At 36.5% G+C, this 19231-nt stretch overlaps 1 protein-coding gene across 2 annotated transcripts in view; it reads left to right on the top strand.

The window, feature by feature from the left end:
• Positions 1-202: 202 nt before the first annotated feature.
• The window catches only part of LOC145665244 (glutamate receptor ionotropic, kainate 2-like), a 1018072-nt gene continuing 999043 nt past the window's right edge, over positions 203-19231 (top strand). For both annotated transcript variants that reach the window (XM_081732538.1, XM_081732544.1), the window contains exon 1: positions 203-456. In XM_081732538.1, the coding sequence (XP_081588664.1) occupies positions 381-456 (76 nt within the window). In that variant the 5' untranslated portion in view covers positions 203-380. The remainder of the gene's footprint in view (positions 457-19231) is intronic.

Raw genomic sequence — 19231 nt, 5'->3', positions numbered from 1 at the left:
GGGGGAAGTTGCTCATATCTGAAGTAAAAACATCGCACACACAGCCGATTGATTAAAGTACACTCTAGCGATGAAAGCTCAAAGAAGTCTCTTTCTCTCTCGCTCGCCCGCTCTCCGAGAGAGTGCCTGCGCAGACTCTCTCTCTGTCTCTCAGCTCTCGTGGCTTTGAGCAAACGAAAAACCGCTCGGATAGTAACGGCGCGTTGCGCGACGTAGTCACATCACAGGAGACAGCTCTTTGTTGCTGAGATCTGAACGGCGTTGCCACATCATCGTGATGTGGATCTCGGATGTGCCGCCGTTGACAGTCGATGACCTAGCCTGGTTATGAACCCGGGACTCTCAGCTTAATAGACAGGAGTACGCAGCAACGATGATACATGATGTGGGTGTTCTTGTTCCTCGTAGTAGGGATCCTGGGAGGGGCGGACGCATTGCCACCTGTCATCAAAATAGGTAAGTGATAACTTCAACAAAATAAAACCAAAATATCTGTCAATTTATTGTTGTACGGATGTTACCCCATTGTTGTCAGTTATTAACCTTTCATTTTGATGCGAATAATAATAATTACATAGTTGTGCAAGGTACCATCCTATCATTCAACCTGTTGCATTGGCACAAGAAAAATATTACCTTACTTTCAAACAACTTATCTCATAATTCTGAGATACTTCGCTGTCTTTCTGTAGAGAAAGTAATTCAGAATTTGTGTTCGTAAGTAAACAAACAAACAAATAAAAAAACTATATATAATGTCAATTTATATGGCTATGTTATGACATTACATGTGACGCTAAACACAATTTGCTTTAAAATATGCAAAAAAAGTTTTGTAGTTATATTAATTTATTCAAAAATGAATAAATTAAAAATGAATAGAGACCAATTTCTATCAAAAATGAATAGGGATCAAGTATTATTTATTTCTAGATTTTGAAAATATCGTTCATAACTTGCAGTGGCGGATCCCTTGCGATCGCCTTCCGACAGCTACAATTTTCACCTTTCAACCAATGCTAGTTTAATAGGGTTTCGCGCAAATAGCACAGACGTTGACGTTATTCTAAGGCTCTCCCCTATTTTAATGTAAAATCCTCTATTTCGCTTCTACACTTGTCTCCAAACAGATGACTCACCCCCTCGAAAAATTTCTGGATCCGCTACTGTTTAAGGTTAGTAAAAATAAAATTTTAAGATCTTTAAAAAAAAACCTGTGCAATTCAATTGACTGATTAGAGAGACGTCCTCTATAATCGAAATGATTAGGCTACTTTTTTCTCTTAAACGGGCTTTCGAGAACGTCACGTTAATTAGAAATTCTTTAAATATAAAATATAACTTTATTTTATTGGCTGTGCGTTGGATAGCTTGAGTTCACCTTGGCCATATGTAAGGTTCCCTTTCATCTCATAAGCAATATAAGACGTTCATCTAAGATTTAACGTTGGATTCAGACCACATTAGCTTTTAGTGGGAATCGAACTCGGGCCTTCCACGACTCGGGCCATCGGGCCATATAACCAGGATAGAGCTTATATAGTTTCACTTCTTATATAGCTGTTTAGGGTCACTTCTTACTTACTTTAATCAGGGGCGTAATTTGAGGTTTTGATTGGAGGGGCAAGATTCTTCCTATATATATACAGGGTGTTTCAAAACAACATCAACAACATTTGGGAAGTGATTCCTGACACCAAGTTAAGCCAAAAAGTATAGACCAACTTGGGTGCACAAATGCTTCCTTTCGGAGTTACAGGCTGCCGAAATCATGAAAAATTGAACTTTAAATATCCATAGCTCCAAAACTATGGGACCTACCGCAGTCGGTTCCAAACTTCACTTAGAAACTACTATGTGCCCTATTCAAATATTCATGTATCATAATCCTGAGGTACTTCCGCAACAATTTTTATAGAGATAAGTACTTCAAATTGTATGCCTGTAGCCAAACTCCCTCTATAAAAACTGTTGCGTAAGTACCGCGGGATTTTTAAACATAGATTTTTAGATAGGGCACATAGTAGTTCATAACTGAAGTCTTGAACTGACTACGGTAGATCCCATAGTTTTCAACCTATGGACCTTTAAAGTTCAATTTTTCATTATTTAGGCAATCTATAACTCCAAAAGGAAGCATTTATTCCTCAAAGTTCAAGAAATTTCTTGAACTACAAGTTGGCCATTATATTCTTTCTCTACAACAAATTTTATCCTCTCATACTATATACACATGTGTGTGTGTGTGTGTGAAACTTAGGGGGCAATTGCTCGCCCTGCCCCCTCAAATGACGCCGCTGACTTTAATGTGCAGTTGAAAAAAATCTTCCGAATCAAATACTGGCGCGTGCTGTCCTGTAACGAAATTAATAGAGACATCTTGTGTCGAAGAAGACAGTTCACTTAATGATAATTTAATCTTAAATTTGATGTAATTAACGCACTAACGCTCGATCAGAATTATTAAGCTATTGAACTCTGACGTGTGTTCGTTGGTTGAATTACAGTTTGGCTATGCATTAAAAAATGGTTGTGTTAATTTAACTAAATTTTACCACAGAGCAATGGTTCCAGCGTGACTACCACTATGCGGTGTTAGTTCAACACAGACCCTGTGGTGTTGGTGTTTAACACAGGGGGTGTGTTATGTCTTTAACACACAGCATCAAAGCTAGACAGGGAGTTTAATCCGAATCACTGTCATGCGTTCAAAATCTGAGGATCCAGATTTGAACCCAGAACTTCTTGCATCAAAGACGCGCTCGCTAGCCACTGGGCTAGCGCAAAGCATTATAATAATGGGGCGATATGTTCGAATTAAAATATATTGTAAAATCGGAATTGTGGACGCGAATGACAAGAAAAAGTGATTTTCAGAAATGTTATCAAGGTGGACAGAGAAATCTAGAAGGCAAGGTGAATAAATGATGGAACACTGCAATAATAATAATAATAATAATAATAAAGAAATAATAATAATAATAATAATAATAATAATAATAATAATAATAATAATAATAATAATAATACATATTATGCCTATGGAAATGAGACCATGAATAAAGTATTCATAAATATGTTCATTGTGGTTTGCATAAACAAAACAATAGCTACAGCAGTATTTCTTCAAACTTTCCTGTAACCATAGACGACCGCCTGCTGTTAGAAAACTGTTACAAACTGACTTATAATGATCACTTGAAATAACAAATAAAATGTAGTCAAAGCAGGGGCGTATCTACGGGGGTAGTCCACCAGGCCCGGACTCCCTTCCCCAACTTCGTAAGTCAACAGACATTTCTACACTTCCTTACGAAAATTGTGTTTGCGCTAGAAGAGAAATGGTTGATGTCCATTAAAAATTTGATTTTACTCTACATCTAAACTTTTTTCTTTTGTTTGTGGCGAGGTTGTTCAGTGGTAGAGCGCTTACCTCTGGTGCATGGGATCCCTGATTCGATCCCCGGTCAAGTAAGTTTGTATTGGACGACATCGTAACAGTGGCGTCATTTCAGATTTCGCTTTGGGGGGAGGGAAAGAACACCAGCGACATAAGACTTTCACGGTTTGTACTAGTAAGTTAGTAGACAATCTATTATTAAAGTATATGTATTCCTCAAACTCTTGGGGAGGGGCAATTGCCCCCTCCTGCCCTCCCTAAATTACACCCCTGCATCGTAACCGTGGGTTTCTTCGATTTGCTTTCGTTATCTCCGACTTTCTCATTCCACCAATTCTTCCATTATCATTCATTTGCCTTAAACATCGTCTCCCTTTACCTACAGAGCGTAAACGTGGAGCGTTAAACTAAAATATTTACGTTCTTTTGTTATAAAAACAATTTATTTTTATTATTTTTACTGAGAATTTAGCTGGCAGTACTTTAAAATTACTTATCTTTTTTTTTTTTTTTTTTTTTTTTTGCATGTGCAATAATAGTCGCTCAATATTGCATAAGCATAGTGACTACTACTATTTGACCTACACCAAACTTCGGACACCCCACAACATAAATTTCTGGTTGCGCGCCTCAGACAGGGGCATGATGCCTTAGAGATCCAGCACGCACATTTGGTACGACGGGTATCTGGTTTGATTCCAGATCATACTGGCTTAGTGCAAGACATCATCGTGTTCGTTTGTTTCATTGGAATTTACCGTAATCCTTTTTGCATAACCATTAACTTCCATTAACCATCCATCAATGGCGGATCTACTCCGGGGCAGGGGGGCATAGACCCCCCAGTGTTAATAGTTGCAAAAAGTTCCAGCTACTATTTCTATATTTTTGAAAGTTTGTAGTAAACTCATGATATAATCATAGTTTGGGTTTTGGCTGGTCCCCCAAATTTAACCTTCTAGATCCGCCACTGCCATCCATTTTTCTTAGCCTATAGGGCAGATTTGTGAAATTTTAAACTCCAGATTTCATATATTCAAATATACACTATAAGAAGTAGCAATAGCGCATATACACCACGTTAACGAGTTTGGTTTGCATTGGCGTGATATTTTCTAAATTAATATGGGACCGAAAGTGCTGGTAGATTTCTACTTTTTCTACTTTTAGTAGCAAAACTAGAATGGAGGTTGAATATGTTCTTGGGACGTTCAATTGGTTGCAGAAAGCCGCTTCTCGCTATCTATTACCGTTTGTCTCTCCAATGATCAACGTTACAATTGGAAATGGTTGGATTTTATTAAACTGCAAAAAATAAAATAAAAAATATTTGAACACATTTTAGACGTTTCTTAAAAACTACTTTTGAACAGTTTAACGTATCAACAAATTGTTCTGAATTGTTCCATTAGTAAACAAAAGGTATCTAGAATACATACTAACAGTGTTCCATAGAAAATGACTCAAAAGTGTTAAAGATGTGTCCAAATTGCTTATGTGTCCGAACAGTACACGTTTAGAAACGACTTTTAGACATATTACCGACACTTTACATATTACCGACACTCTTTGAACATTCCAGATCACATCCCCTTTTAGATACTGTATTTGCCAAGTATTTTCCAGATCTGTTTGCAAAATTTGTCGAAACTTTTTTTTTTTCGAATTGTTTGTAGAGAAAAAGTGTTTTATACATATTACACTAGACACAGTTTTTGAGAACGTTTTTTGGACATGCAAATCATCCTTTTAAAACACCATTTGATCAATTTTCCTCTCGAAATCTGTTCTAGAAGTATTTAAATGGTTTTATTTTTTTATTTTTTTTTACAGTGTACTTCTGGTTTAAAAATAACGTCCATCTACAATCCCGATTATTGGCTTTTGACCCTCAACACCCTGGCTAAACGTGATGGTGACCCATCAAGTATTCATTGAGATTTAGTCTCTGTCAGACAAACGGACGAATGTCATAAATGCATAAAGGAGTTTTAGCAAACGAACCTCCTTAAAACTTATAATTGTCATTGTTTGAAGTAATCTTATGATATATTAAACCGTTAAGTTACATAAATATAGTGCAAAAATGTTGAAATTAAACTCCCGATTCTATAGTTGGTGAAGTATCTAACCTGCCAATAAGACGGCTCGGATTCGACAACTGGTGTGGCAGGACTCCCTCCCTCTCTCCGTTCTATCCGTGCTTCAATGTTGCTAAAGGGTCCGCCCTATCTGTATGCAATGGACGCTCCCGAAAATACAGGCAGAAAAGTAGAGCGTAATATTAAGTACAGGCCTCAGCCAGTACAAGCTAGGGGAAACAGTGGATCAATGGTAAAGCATTAGGTCTGGTGCGGGGGTTCCTTGGTTCGATTCCTTCCAAAGCACGCTTGTGGTGAACAACATCGTGTCCGTGGGTTTTCTTGGGAGAATTCCCGTTTCCTCCCGATTTTTCATTCCGCCAATTATTCCATCTTTATTCACTTGCCTTAATTATTGTCCCCCTTAGCTTAAAGGACATAAATACTGGGCACCCTTAATTTATATTCCGAAAGAAACAAAAAAAAAAAAACGTATCGATTTATTTTCGGTCTAGTATATATGTGCTAAGTTTGAAGAAAATCTGATGAAGAGAAACCCTTGTGAAGCTATCTCCTTTACAATTTCACTTTTTGGGCCGGTTTTTGACCCAAAGTCTTCAATTATTATAGGTGTCAATACTTGAAAATTACTTATCATTTCTTTCAGATGTAGAAAATGAAATGAAATCTTTGAGTTTTACGTCCCACGGTTATGCCGGTTAGGTTAAAGGAGACGGTGATGATGAGTGATGAATGAAAGGGTGGAATGAAGATAGTGGGAGGAAACGGGAGAACTCGGAGAAAACCCACGCACACGGTGTTTGTCCACCACAAAGTTCACTTGGCGAGGGCTGAGATCGTACCCAGGACCCCAAACGCCAGAGGTGAACGCTCCTCCACTGAGCAACCGCGATCCCCTGAAATCTTTGAGTTTCACGTCCCACGCTTATGACTCTTAGGCTAAAGAAGACGATGATTTAAAGCAGGTGAATGATGGTGGAAAAATTGGTGGAATGAGAAAGTGTGAGGGAACTGGAATCCCATGAGAAAGCCCACGAGCGCGATGTTATTCGCCACAAATTTAGTTCCCCAGGGATCCCATGCACCGGAGGTAGACACTCTATTACTGATCCACCGTGTCCCCTTTTCAGCTGTAGAAAAACACCCGTTCGATACTACATAAACAAAGTGTCTTCTATTATTGGATCTGGCCAAAACCTTGGACCCCTCCCAAAAAAGAAAAGAAATCTGAGTGCGCACCTGATTATTACCCTCATGTGTGAAAATAAATAAAATAAAGTTACTTCCATTTTTCATTGTGAGAACAAATTCAGCATTGAAACCGGAATCTATGGATCTAAATCTTTTAGTTCCAATAAAAGAATAAGGTCAGAGTTGCAACTTGTTCTTCAGACGCTGGATATACAAGGTGTTAAGAGGTCCCATCCTTCGAAATTAAAATACCGCTAATTTTACAGTAATTATGTGATATCTTCAAATAGTTAAACCTTAATAAAAAAGTGGAACAAGAGCTCGCTAGACAATGTTATTTTACATGAGATACCGTTATCATGACTCACTTATCTGCTTTCAATTCCCATCCATTTAGAGAATCGGCATTTAATTTCGCGTTTCTAAATGGCTGTAAACGGAAAGATACTAGGTGACTCGTGATAACGGTACCTCATGCAAAATAATATTGTTTAGGGCGCTCTTGTTTCACATGTCGATTATCTTTTATCTATTTGAAGATATCACATAATTACTATAAAATTAGCGGTATTTTAATTTCGCTGTGATTAGGCCTCTTAATATCCTTGACAGTTTCTCCCTATATCTTACGATGATAAAAGTAAATTATTCAATATTGAAATCTTAAACTATTAGTTTCAACCACTTCCGGTAGATGAATAAGAGCTGGAATATTTCAACTTTTGGATCAAATGATCCAATATATTTCAATAAAAAAATTGCTTCTAGGCCTTATATCTGGAGATCTACATACAGTGTAGCCAAACCCAAACTATGACTTAACTCAGTATGATGTGCTTATTCTGCAGAAAATACGAAAACTCGATTTAGGAGCTGTTCAAAAATGTTGTGGTTCCTGATCCAAAAACTCATTCTTTTCCTAGATCGCAATATTTTGATCCATTTTTTTGGGTTATTCCTAAAACTCTTGTTGGAATCCTAAATCCTTGTAAAAAAAAATGTTTCATACGATTGTTTATTAAATAGATAAACACTGTACAATACAAAAGCTGCATTGATCATGAGAACTTGGATTCTCTTTATGCATCATTTTGTAAAACAACATCAGTAATTCTACATAATATTGCTGATTGTAATCACATATCATCGTTTCGTTTCGAGAGCAGAGCAGCACAATCAACACACAGAGCATTTCATAATAATAGTGGAGTAAAAAGTCTTATGTTGGTTGCCAACTATGAACTTTATTTTACAAATCATTGTCTATATTGCAGGAGTGGTCAACCAATTTTTAAGTTTTGAGTTCTAATTTTCAATTTAAAATCAGAGGACAACTTCCTTATTTATTCACTAATCCTCTGGATTTAGGAATTTATGAATCAAATTTTGTGGGTTTTCGGCCTCTATGACCATGTTAGCCCGTGACGTATGAGGGATAACTTCCCTGGGGAATCACACTATCTGAGGAAAGAGAGAAAAATAAAGGATTGGGGAAGAAAGGAAGCAGCCTGGGAACTGTGTGTTACATATCATCCCGATATTTGCCTGGTATGAATGAAGAAATCTCAGAAATACTTCACTTAGGATGGCTCGAATCCGAGAACCACTAGTCATCTAGAAGGAATCATGAAAGAATAATAATTATCTATACCAGGCTTGTAAGCAGGACTGTATACGAGGGGAAAGGGAGTTTGGAAGGGTGCAAACTCAACATAAGGATAAATTATATTAAAATTTGTTAAATCATCTCTAAAGTTAAATAACATTATGGAGAAGTCTGAATTTCGGTGTGAAGAGTCCAGACTCCCAGGACACAACCCCTACATACCTCCCTGATCAATACTCATTGCATGACACAGACCTCCGCGGGATACTTGTCACAACTTGCTGGTCCACTAGTAGATCGCGGCTGGTGCGTTGTCCACTCTTGCTGTATTAGAACCTGTGATGACTCTAGCTTTTATTTTGGGAGGAGGCAACCAGAGGGATAGAGACATATTTTGCAGGATAGCTGTTGTTACATAAACCGAAAATAATAATTTAATTGTATAATACTTGTCCTGCATAATAATATATTTCTGGGGGCACAGACGAGGAGTGGACAAAGAAACCATAGACGCTTTCCCCTTCGCCCCCTGTAGCGCCGTCACTAATTGTAAGCTAAATAAATGCTGATCTTTTGGATGGAACCTCTGTTGATTTGTGGACCCTACTTTGAGAGTCACTAGGATATCGGTTTTTTAAAGGAAACGGGCAAACCTAATGACAAGAACGTTATATCATTGGCAACCACATGATACACACAGAAAGCTATAATGTCCATAGCACCGACTTGGATCTGACTGCAAGTCACTGAGAATTCTACCTCATACGTTTATTATGATCATTAGAGATTTCGAAGAGCATCATTACTGAAATAGCTGCGGCGATTGATTAATGCCCACCTAATACTAAATCATGCTGCGATTAAAATAATTGATATCATATACAAAATGGGTGTCCATTACCCAAAAATTGCCTGTAATATACGGCTAAATTGATTTGGTATATTTTCTATTGCTTGTGTTACAATCTACCATATTAGAATCAAAATATCATTTAGGGGTGCACATCAATATTTAACTCAAAGATGACAGATCCATATATAAAAATTATATGTTTTCTTTCGTTATCTGTTGGCGGTTACGGTGTACCTTCAGCAGTGAAACTTAGGCTCTATACAGTTTAGACTTCCGAAGTATTCTCCAAGGTCTGTTCGGAAAGTAATGTCACCAAGTCTACAAGTATGAAGAAAAGTTATTTACATAATAATGAGAATAATAACGCCTGTGCGTTAAGATTCTTCGAAACATTGTGCTTCTGTGTCGATACATCTTTGTCAGCGGGATTTCCTTTCTTCCGAAGGTATCCTGGAAGGCTTGTTCAGGAAGTCAGAAACTTCTTTCACTTTGTCAATTGTTCCGTAACGCCATTCTTTCAGTGGAGATAGTTTTTGGAATATGTAACACGTCGGCCATTAAACGAATTCTAACTTGACGGTTTGTTTACAAAAGTTCTTCCAGAGAAGTCACATTTTCGTCATTTAAAGAGGTTTGCCGGCGTTCAGGGCGAGCTTTTTCGTCGACTTCTTCATGGCCTTCAAAAAACGTCTTATGTTATCTGTAGACTTGCCTTTGTGATAAATACTTATCCCCGAAGTCCTGCTGAACCATTAGAAAAGTTTCCGCTGCAGGCTTGTCGAGTTTCACACAAAACTTGATCGGGTATCTTTGTTCCAGTGGGCGCTGTCTCGTAACTAGTACAAGAGACAAAAGAAATATCTACGAAATTATCCGTTCTTCATCTCTAAGAGCTCGGACACAACTGAGTAAGCACTCGCTTGGTAGTTAACGTACATTACCATCTATCCCGGCGGATAAATCGTGGTGCAATGTACACTCGCTTCATAATAAAATGTATAACATTACCTCTCAGACAGACCTTGTATGCTAAATATTGGAAGTCTTATAAAGGGCTATGTCCGTCTGTCTGTCTTTCTGTCAAGAGTTAAATTTATCAGAGCTAAAATGTTACTAGACACTGAGAAGCGTTTTTAGAATTAATTCAGTGTCTTAACAAGAGGCCCCATGTACTCTGTTAAGCTTCTGGTCCAAGGAATTAACCATCTCCGATTCCAATATGGATCGCCATAGAGCAAAAACAGAAAGAAATTAGAAGTATCCTTTTGGAATCCATTCAACCTCTGAATAATAGATACCACCTGTTCTGAAGTGAAGCGCTGGAAATTAATAATCTCCACTGAACAAGAACAGTCAAAGATTGTGAAAAGCAGTTGTTTGGGATTCGATTCAGCATCCTAAGAAATATTCAGTTCTATCGGTAATCCTCTCTATATCAACTGGAAATTCTAAAAGGTTTGCAACAATTTCCGATTTCACTATGAAGTTACATACATTGTTAAAAATACTTTCTTAAATTTGAGAAACCGTTTCTTATCTGTGCACCGAGAGAATATTTTCTTAGAAAAAAGATTTGACAATTCTCACTTGTAAGGAAAGTAATAGAATATTTTCTCGTTTCGTTTTATACAACCTCATCTATTTTTCTTTATTTCTCACTAATGAGAGTTTCAAACTCTTGTTTCTGAGAAAAGATATTCTCGGTGCACAGATAAGAAACGGTTTCTCAGATTTAAGTAAGTATTTTTAACAGTGTATAACAAAAACAGTAAGAGAGCGAGAAACAGTTTCCTGCAATAGATTAAGGATATGTTTTTCAAAGAATCTCAAACTTTATTTCTGTAATACAACCGAAAGTTATAGAAATCTTCTACCACTTTCGGTTCCAAAGTTAATCTTCACGTAGCAAGAAGCCAAGAGATAGCAAGATTGTGAAAAGCAGTTCTTTGGGATTCGATTCAGCATGCTAAGAAATATTCATTTCTATCGGTAATCCTCTCTATATCAACTGGAAATTCTAAAAAAAGTTTGCAACTATTTCCGATTTCATTATGAAGTTACATACACTGTTAAAAATACTTTCTTAAATTTGAGAAATCGTTTATTACCTGTGCACCGAGATAATATTTTCTTAGAAATGAGATTTGACAATTCTCACTTGTAAGGAAAGTAACAGTATTTTCCACGTTACTTGAGCATCACAAGAATTCCTTTCTTCCTTTAGAGGGCACGGTGACTCAGTGGTAAACGGCTTATCTCTGGTGCTTGGGGTTCTTGGTTCGATCTCCACCCAAGTAAGTTTATGGTGGACAACACCGTGTTCATGGGATTTCTCAGGATACTCCCATTTTTTCCCACTCTCTCATTTCACCAATTCTTTTATCGTCATTCACTTGCTTTAATCGTCATCTCCCTTAGTCTCAAGGGCGTAATCGTGGGACGTTAAAAAGATAAAGGTTATTATACGCGTATTTTAATTGGTCTAAAGGAGTCGTAAAAGAAGTATAGTACTATGTAGTGAAAAGTAACAAGAAATGCCGTTAAGAGTGGCAAACGTGCTGTATTTGATGAGTACAATAAAGAAACAACTGAGTTACAGTTTGGTGTTTTACATCATTCTGTTAACTTAAGAAGAAAAGGGCCGCCTTTGAATATGGTCTCCGTATCACGATTGGAGCTTGAATTGGGTCCATTAGGTTGATGCGCAGATCAATATGTAAAGTTACAGTATAATCCCCTCCCAACCACAGGATCTAATTTTCCATACAACTGATTAAAGGATCTTGACTAGAATCATGGCCCTATAGTTATACAGGGTGGCCGAAAAGTAGGTATACACCTCTGCATTGATCAAGTATAACATTCTAATTTAAAGGTTTATTTGCTTCGGCTCTTCCGAGCTCAAGATGTAACTACAAACACATTAAGAACAAATAATAAAGAAACTAAGTCTACCTGATTGATAACAATAAAAATTTATATAAAATGCACTAGTTGATCAGTACGGTACTGTAGAGATATTGGATTTCCCTCATATTATTAGTATTCAGTGTATAAAAAATCAAGATTTAATAACGATTTTATTTTTTATTTTTTTTTCTCTTTATTTCCTTTGGATGATGAGAAACAGTCATAACTTGGAATAATAAGACAGTCAACAAACATTTCAAAATTCTCTTTAGCAGACGATTCCTCATTCTTCATACTTGGTAAATCTATGTAACTTATGTAACCTGATGTAACCGAAGTGTTCTGTAACTGTTGACAAATTATTAAATAAGTCGAGAATTCCATTTACCTTGCACTTTCCTGAATCCTTACACGTGCGTACTTTGGATGTTTCCCGTAATTTCGACGGCCATCTTCCTTCTTTGGTTGGTATAAAAACGTCCCAGGACCCGGAAGATGGGAGAAGTACACGAGGAGCGAGTGTGAGCAACAGCAGGAGAGATCTATACCAAATCCCACGCCAATTCGATACAGAGGCCAAGACATCAAGACGACCAGTCGACGCCCAGGAACTGAGGTACGGAACACGCATCCAAGGTCCTAAACGCCCTAACAAGCTTCCCTTTCTTTTTTTCCTAAACAAAGACCCTCGACTCTCTTTTTTAAAAATATTTGTTCTTATTTATTTCAACTCACATGTCGTACAAACTGAAAACGCTCGTCGTCTTCTCAGATACCTCTCAATTCTACCAGTGAGCTATATTTCCCAAATTAACGATTATAGTTTCTTTTCTTTCTTCAAAACGAAGATGAAAGCATTCCAACCGAATGCAAAAACGTAACATGGCGTAGATGCTGGGTAGGACAAAGTGTAACAATATCACATACGCAATTGATTGATTTTGAGTTTAACGTCCCGTTCAGCAGCGAGGCTATATGAGACGTGGACCTACTGATTAACGTGGAATCCGAACCACATGAGCTCCCGCCGGGAATGGAACCCAGGTCTCCCACGCCAAAAGCGCGTACGCTAACCGCTTAGCCACGGAGGAGCTCTAATATCACATACGCAATTTGGCCTAACTACGGGAAACTATCACAAAAGAGTTCCACAGGATACCAGTGCCTGTCTGTCAAACGGTTGCTCATCGTCTTCTGACTGTACCGCTTTGAAAAAAAAACCTTTTTTTAAGTTTTATGTCCCACGTTTATGCCGGTTAGGCTAAAGGAGACGGTGATGATGAGAAATGAATAAAATAGTGGAATGAAGAAAGTGGGGGGAAACGGGAGAACCCGTGCAAGGTCTTTGTTCACTACAAAGTCCACACGGCGCAAGGTGGGATTGAAGCAGGGACTCCAAGTACCGGAAGTAAACGCTCTACCACTGAGCCACCGCGGCCCCAGTGGATGTATCGATTTTGATCCTTCATTGGTGGACTATGATATGCAGAACAGGGATTACAATTCTTGTAAGGAAAAGTGTAAGAGTAGTGTAAGAGTAATGTATTAGTGTAGTGTATTAGTGTAGCGAAAAGTGTAAGAGTAGTGTATTAGTGTAGTGAAAAGTGTAAGAGTAGTGTATTAGTGTAGTGAAAAGTGTAAGAGTAATATATTAGTGTAGTGAAAAGTGTAAGAGTATTGTATTAGTGTAGTGAAAAGTGTAAGAGTAGTGTAAGAGTAGTGTATTAGTGTAGTGAAAAGTGTAAGAGTAGTGTAAGAGTAGTGTATTAGTGTAGTGAAAAGTGTAAGAGTAGTGTATTTATGTTCAATTTTATGTTCAAGTTACGTTGCAGTCTTTGAAACATTATGTACATAATTATGGAAACATCATATACATAGTTTGGAAGTCAAATAATTAAAGTTTATGTATATTTCTATGTAAAAGCGATTACAGTTGATGAGTACGGTTGAGAGGTTCAAAAGAGGAACAAATGAAAACTCTTATTAACCCTTTGCGACCTCGTGGGTCCAAATGGACCCGTTAACGTTACGTATATATTTTCATAAGTTTTTTTTACCATTTTTAATTAGTGAACCTACCATAAGGTTTGCTACACTTTTATTTTTGATCTGGCTACTGTGTTTTATACACGACAATCGTTGTTCGAATGTTTCTTGTAATTGTTTCACATGTACGTCAAGGCTTCCAATTATCCCTGACAAGTCGGCTTGAATATTTTATATTTTCAAGGTAAGTATTCGATATTTCACTTCTAAAATTTGAAGGTATGAGGTAGAATGTATGTTTCTTTGTTTTCTGTTATTATATGCTTGCAATTTCTAATCTTTTTGATTATATTCACTGATAAAAAAGCATGACTCCAATTGGACCCATCAGGCTACACTGAAGCTATTACTAGAAATATCTCTGTATGAAGTGTGGTTCCAATTGGAACCATTAGGAGTATGATAAAGACTTATATAGAAGGAACTTATAATTTTCAATAAACTTTGCAATAAGAATGGCTGATATTTTATTATGAGGAATGAATTTTTCTTTGTTATGTATTTCTGAAACTTACTTTAAAACATTGAGGCATACGAAAATTTATACTTTTTGACATAATTACCTTTCATTTTATTTCTCAGTTTCGTATCCATTCTTCCTCCTCGTCCTTTCTATACAGGATGTTCCAAATCATGATAAATTAGAAATATTCATAGAAGATACTAAATAAAATATGTGAAAATTATTTTCTCCAAATAAATTGAAACTATTTAGAAGAAGATTACCAAGAGTATTCTATTTCCACAGTTACTTCTCGAAAATACTAAATTGTACTTCTAGCCATACTTATTTCTGGAAAATAATAAAGTTTGTTCGGCTTTATCTAACAAATTAACCTTTTTCTTTATTCTGAAGGTAATAATGTACCTAACCTAATCTTAGTAAATATACTAACTTAAACTAACAACTTCGAAATGAAATTAGCTGCAAAAATTACAATCATATTCTTTCTTTCTTATACTTTCAGATGAACAACGCGCTGGATGCGACAGAGATTCTGCGTATGCTCGCAGAGGGGGACTGGTCAGATCTTGATGATCTAGGTGAAAAATCTGGTGACGAGGAAGCAGCCATAGACGAAATTTTCACTCTTGCAGCGACAGAAGGCACATCCGTAACGGATAATATCGAATTGAACCTTCCTGATATTCCTGACACCGCCAATCCCATATATGATGACTTGATTCCTGAGGACTCAGAGCCCGTTCCGTCCACATCTCTGAAGCCAGAACGCAGAAAGGAAAAGCTTCGCTGGAGAGCGTGTGATATTCAAGAAGTTGATACAAGATGTGATGTGTTATTTAGTGACCCACCTTCATCCGACACAACTCCCCTTAATTATTTCAAGTTATTTATAACAGAAGATGTCATTGAGTTACTTGTTCAGCAGACAAATATGTATTCCGTACAGAAGTGTGGAGCATCTGTAAATACAAATAAAAACGAAATTGAACAATTCATTGGAATTCATGTATTGTCTGGCATTTTACAAGTTCCCAGCTACAGACTTTACTGGGCAAACAGCACACGGTTCCCGATTATTGCTGATATTATGCCACGCAATCGGTTTGAAAAACTTAGAAATACTTTTCATGTAAACGACAATACACAGTGCCCATCACGAAGTGACCCACACTATGATAAGTTGTATAAAATTCGGCCATTCATAGACAAAGTGCGACAGAACTTTCTGAAAACAGAACCAGAAGAGTACAATACTGTTGATGAAATATTGATTCCTTTTAAAGGTAGAAGCAGCTTGAAACAATATATTAGAAATAAACCTCATAAGTGGGGTATAAAGGTTTTCGCATGTGCAGGCATGAGTGGAATTGTATACGATTTTGAAATTTACGTAGGAAAAGGAACTCTAACAAGTGAATCTGAACTTGGTATTAGTGGCGATATTGTTATGCGTCTTGTTGAACATTTACCGAGGAACAAGAATTTTAAAGTTTCATTTGATAATTGGTTTACATCATATTCCCTTCTTTCTAAGCTGAAATTACAAGGTCTCTTGGCTGTTGGTACTGTTAGACCTAACAGGTTGCCAAATTGCAACTTTAAGTCTGACAAAGATCTCAGAAGAACTGGGCGTGGAAGCTTCGATTATAGAACAGAAACGACAACAAATATAATTGCGTTAAAATGGTATGACAATAAATTTGTTCACATCGCGTCATCTTACGTAGGTGTTGAGCCAGTAGATGAAGTAAAAAGGTGGTCTCTGGCTGAGAAGAGTCATATAAAAGTGAGGCGACCATCAATTGTCAAAGAATATAACCAAAGGATGGGAGGTGTAGATTTGCATAACATGCTCGTTGAATTATACAGAACTGATATAAGCGCAAAGAGATTTTATCTTAGAATTGTGTTCCACTTAATTGATATGTGTGTTGTCAATTCCTGGTTATTGTATAGACGTCATTGCTATCAAAGAGGTGATGGCACACATAAGAAGTTACTAGATTTCCGCGCAGATATTGCAAATGCTCTTCTAATGGCTGGAAAAGAAATCTCGAGGAAACGTGGAAGACCTTCAACTGAGGAAGCACCTTTGATCAAGAAGAAGAAGAAGACAGTCAGCACAACGCCTGGTTTAGATACTAGATTCGATGCTATTGGTCACTGGCCGATTCATGATGAACAAAAGCAACGTTGCAAACTCTGCATCAAAGCCAAATCTAGGATGAGGTGCCAAAAATGTGATGTAGCTTTGTGCTTGACAAAAAACAAAAATTGTTTCATTCAGTACCATCGAAAATAACTTCAAGTTTTCAACAGTATTTAACATTTATTTTCCTGCATAAGTGCTTATCTTTGCAATTCTAATTTTGAATAAGATAGTTAAAATTTATACAAGAATAATTATGTCCTAATATTATGTATTACCAATTTTATGGTAAAATATACTGATAGTTTCTCCATGAAAAGCATTTTTATTTATGAAGTTTCAGTTATTTGTTCAGCAATGTTATTTTACTGTATTATCAACAGTTCCATATAGTATATTGTACGGCTAGAAGTAATAATATATATATCAAACTTAAAGATTAGGTAAGACTAAACATTTCACAATATTAGAACATTTTATATCTTATGCGTCCAGTGGGTACATTTGGACCCACGATTTTTCTCGCCAATAGGAGCACTGAAAGCAAAAGTATGAACTTTTTACGATAAAAGTAGCCTAATATTAACTAAAAACAGAAAAAAATATTTTTTATATCGCTAAATAAAAATTTGGGTATGAAAGGGTTAATATGGTTGTAAAATTCTATATTGTTTGGTTTTGTTTTGAGGTCCATTGAAATTATCGGAACTCAGAATTTCTGCTTTGATTTAATTAGTTCTGGTAGAAGCAGAACAGAAGCCAGTAGCCAAACGAACGAGACGCAACTCCAGAACTAATTCTCTATTCAATTAAAGAAAGACCTTCAATTCAGCATTAAATATTAAAAAGAAACTATATGCAATTTGATTTTTTCTTTCCTTAGCTTTAAACTTGATTTCGTAATTTAATAACATACTCGTAACTGTACCTCCATCTAGTTTCTTTTCTTCTGAAAATTTCATTTACATAATTTTTTCCTAAAGTTTTGTTGTTTCACAGATTAAGAGTCTTCATCCCGGCGAAATTAAAATACCGCTAATTTTACAGTAATTATGTGATATCTTCCAATAGGTAAATGATAATTGAAATGTGGAATAAGAGCGCCCTAGACAATATTATTTTACATGAAAAACCGTTATCACGACTCACTTATCTGCTTTCGATTTCGAGCCATTTTGAAAATCGGCTTTTATTTTCGCGTCTCTAAACAGCTGAAAACGGAAAGTCACTAGGTGACTTGTGATAACGGTACGTCACGCAAAATAATATTGTCTAGGGCGCTCTTGTTCCATATTTCAATTATCTTTTATCTATTTGAAGATATCACATAATTACTGTAAAATTAGCGGTATTTTAATTTCGCTGGGATGAAGACTTAAATTTACGTTACCGTTCTCTCTATAAGCAATCGCAAGATTCTATTTTTTATTTCTCAAGTTGGAGAGTTTTGCTAGATAACAATTGCTCAAGTATAACCTCAACCATTTCAAATAATTCTTAATCCTCAATCAGACAAAATATTACATGAAAATCTTACGCTTTCACAGAAAAACGTAACGTTAAACTTTTTTTTTAATTTGGGGTTGAAACGGAAAATATGCAGAGTACTCAGACTGAGGGGGCGGTGGATAAATTTTTTTCACTCAGAGTACTCAGACTGAGGACTAACTTGAGTTCATCTTAAATTCTTGAGTGCTTGTTTTCTAAACATATATTTATTTATAAACAAATGAAATAACAGGGGTATGAAAACATTCGCCCCCTGCAACAGAGGAAAAGTTAAGCATGTTTTTGTTGGATACTCCAAATAACTCTGAATTTCGTAAGAATTTTGCGGAATTGTCTCTGTTTTAAAAATGTCACTCCACTTGGGGGTCGGAGCCGCAATACTCTTACTGCCGTATATATGTACCCTTCTCCCAGAATCCTGTTGACATAGATGTACAGAAAGGGTCTTTGGAAGGATAATTTTTAAAAAATGTAATATACGAATTGATTGGCACGGGAAAAGGAAGCGTGATTGGACTGGAGAACAGAAGACAGCAATTACTGAACATACGTGGCAGAAGGAAGTCTTTGAAGTCCGTAGCCAACAGACAATTTACTCATTACGTACTCCTTTCCGCTGTTACCATACAAAACATACCACTATTCCAGCTGTGATTATGAAAATAGTGTTGGTTACGGAGTATCGAAAAAGACATTTTTTTTAAATGTTAAGTGGCCATTTCTGACCAAGAAGACGCCTGATTTTTTCAGATTTTTTTGAAAATCATTTAGGCTGCGCGAATCGACCTTGAAGTTTTGGTAATGATTTCGGTCTACAACCATGCACAAAACTTTCACAAAATTGTCATTATTCAGCTATTTTATGTATTTTCTTTTTGCCTCATGGTTGTTTATTGTTTTGTTTATAACAAATATTCAAACATTGTCGATTTTAGGCTAAAAATTTATTTTTTCTATTGATATTTTCCAGTTGGTTTCGAGTTTGAGTTTTATTCAAAA

Source organism: Thermobia domestica, chromosome 1 (assembly GCF_964235325.1).
Source record: "Thermobia domestica chromosome 1, izTheDome1.hap1.1, whole genome shotgun sequence".
Classification (NCBI taxonomy): domain Eukaryota; kingdom Metazoa; phylum Arthropoda; class Insecta; order Zygentoma; family Lepismatidae; genus Thermobia; species Thermobia domestica.
The sequence above is the reverse complement of the archived record's forward strand: the minus strand, read 5'-3'. Positions and strand labels throughout refer to the sequence as shown.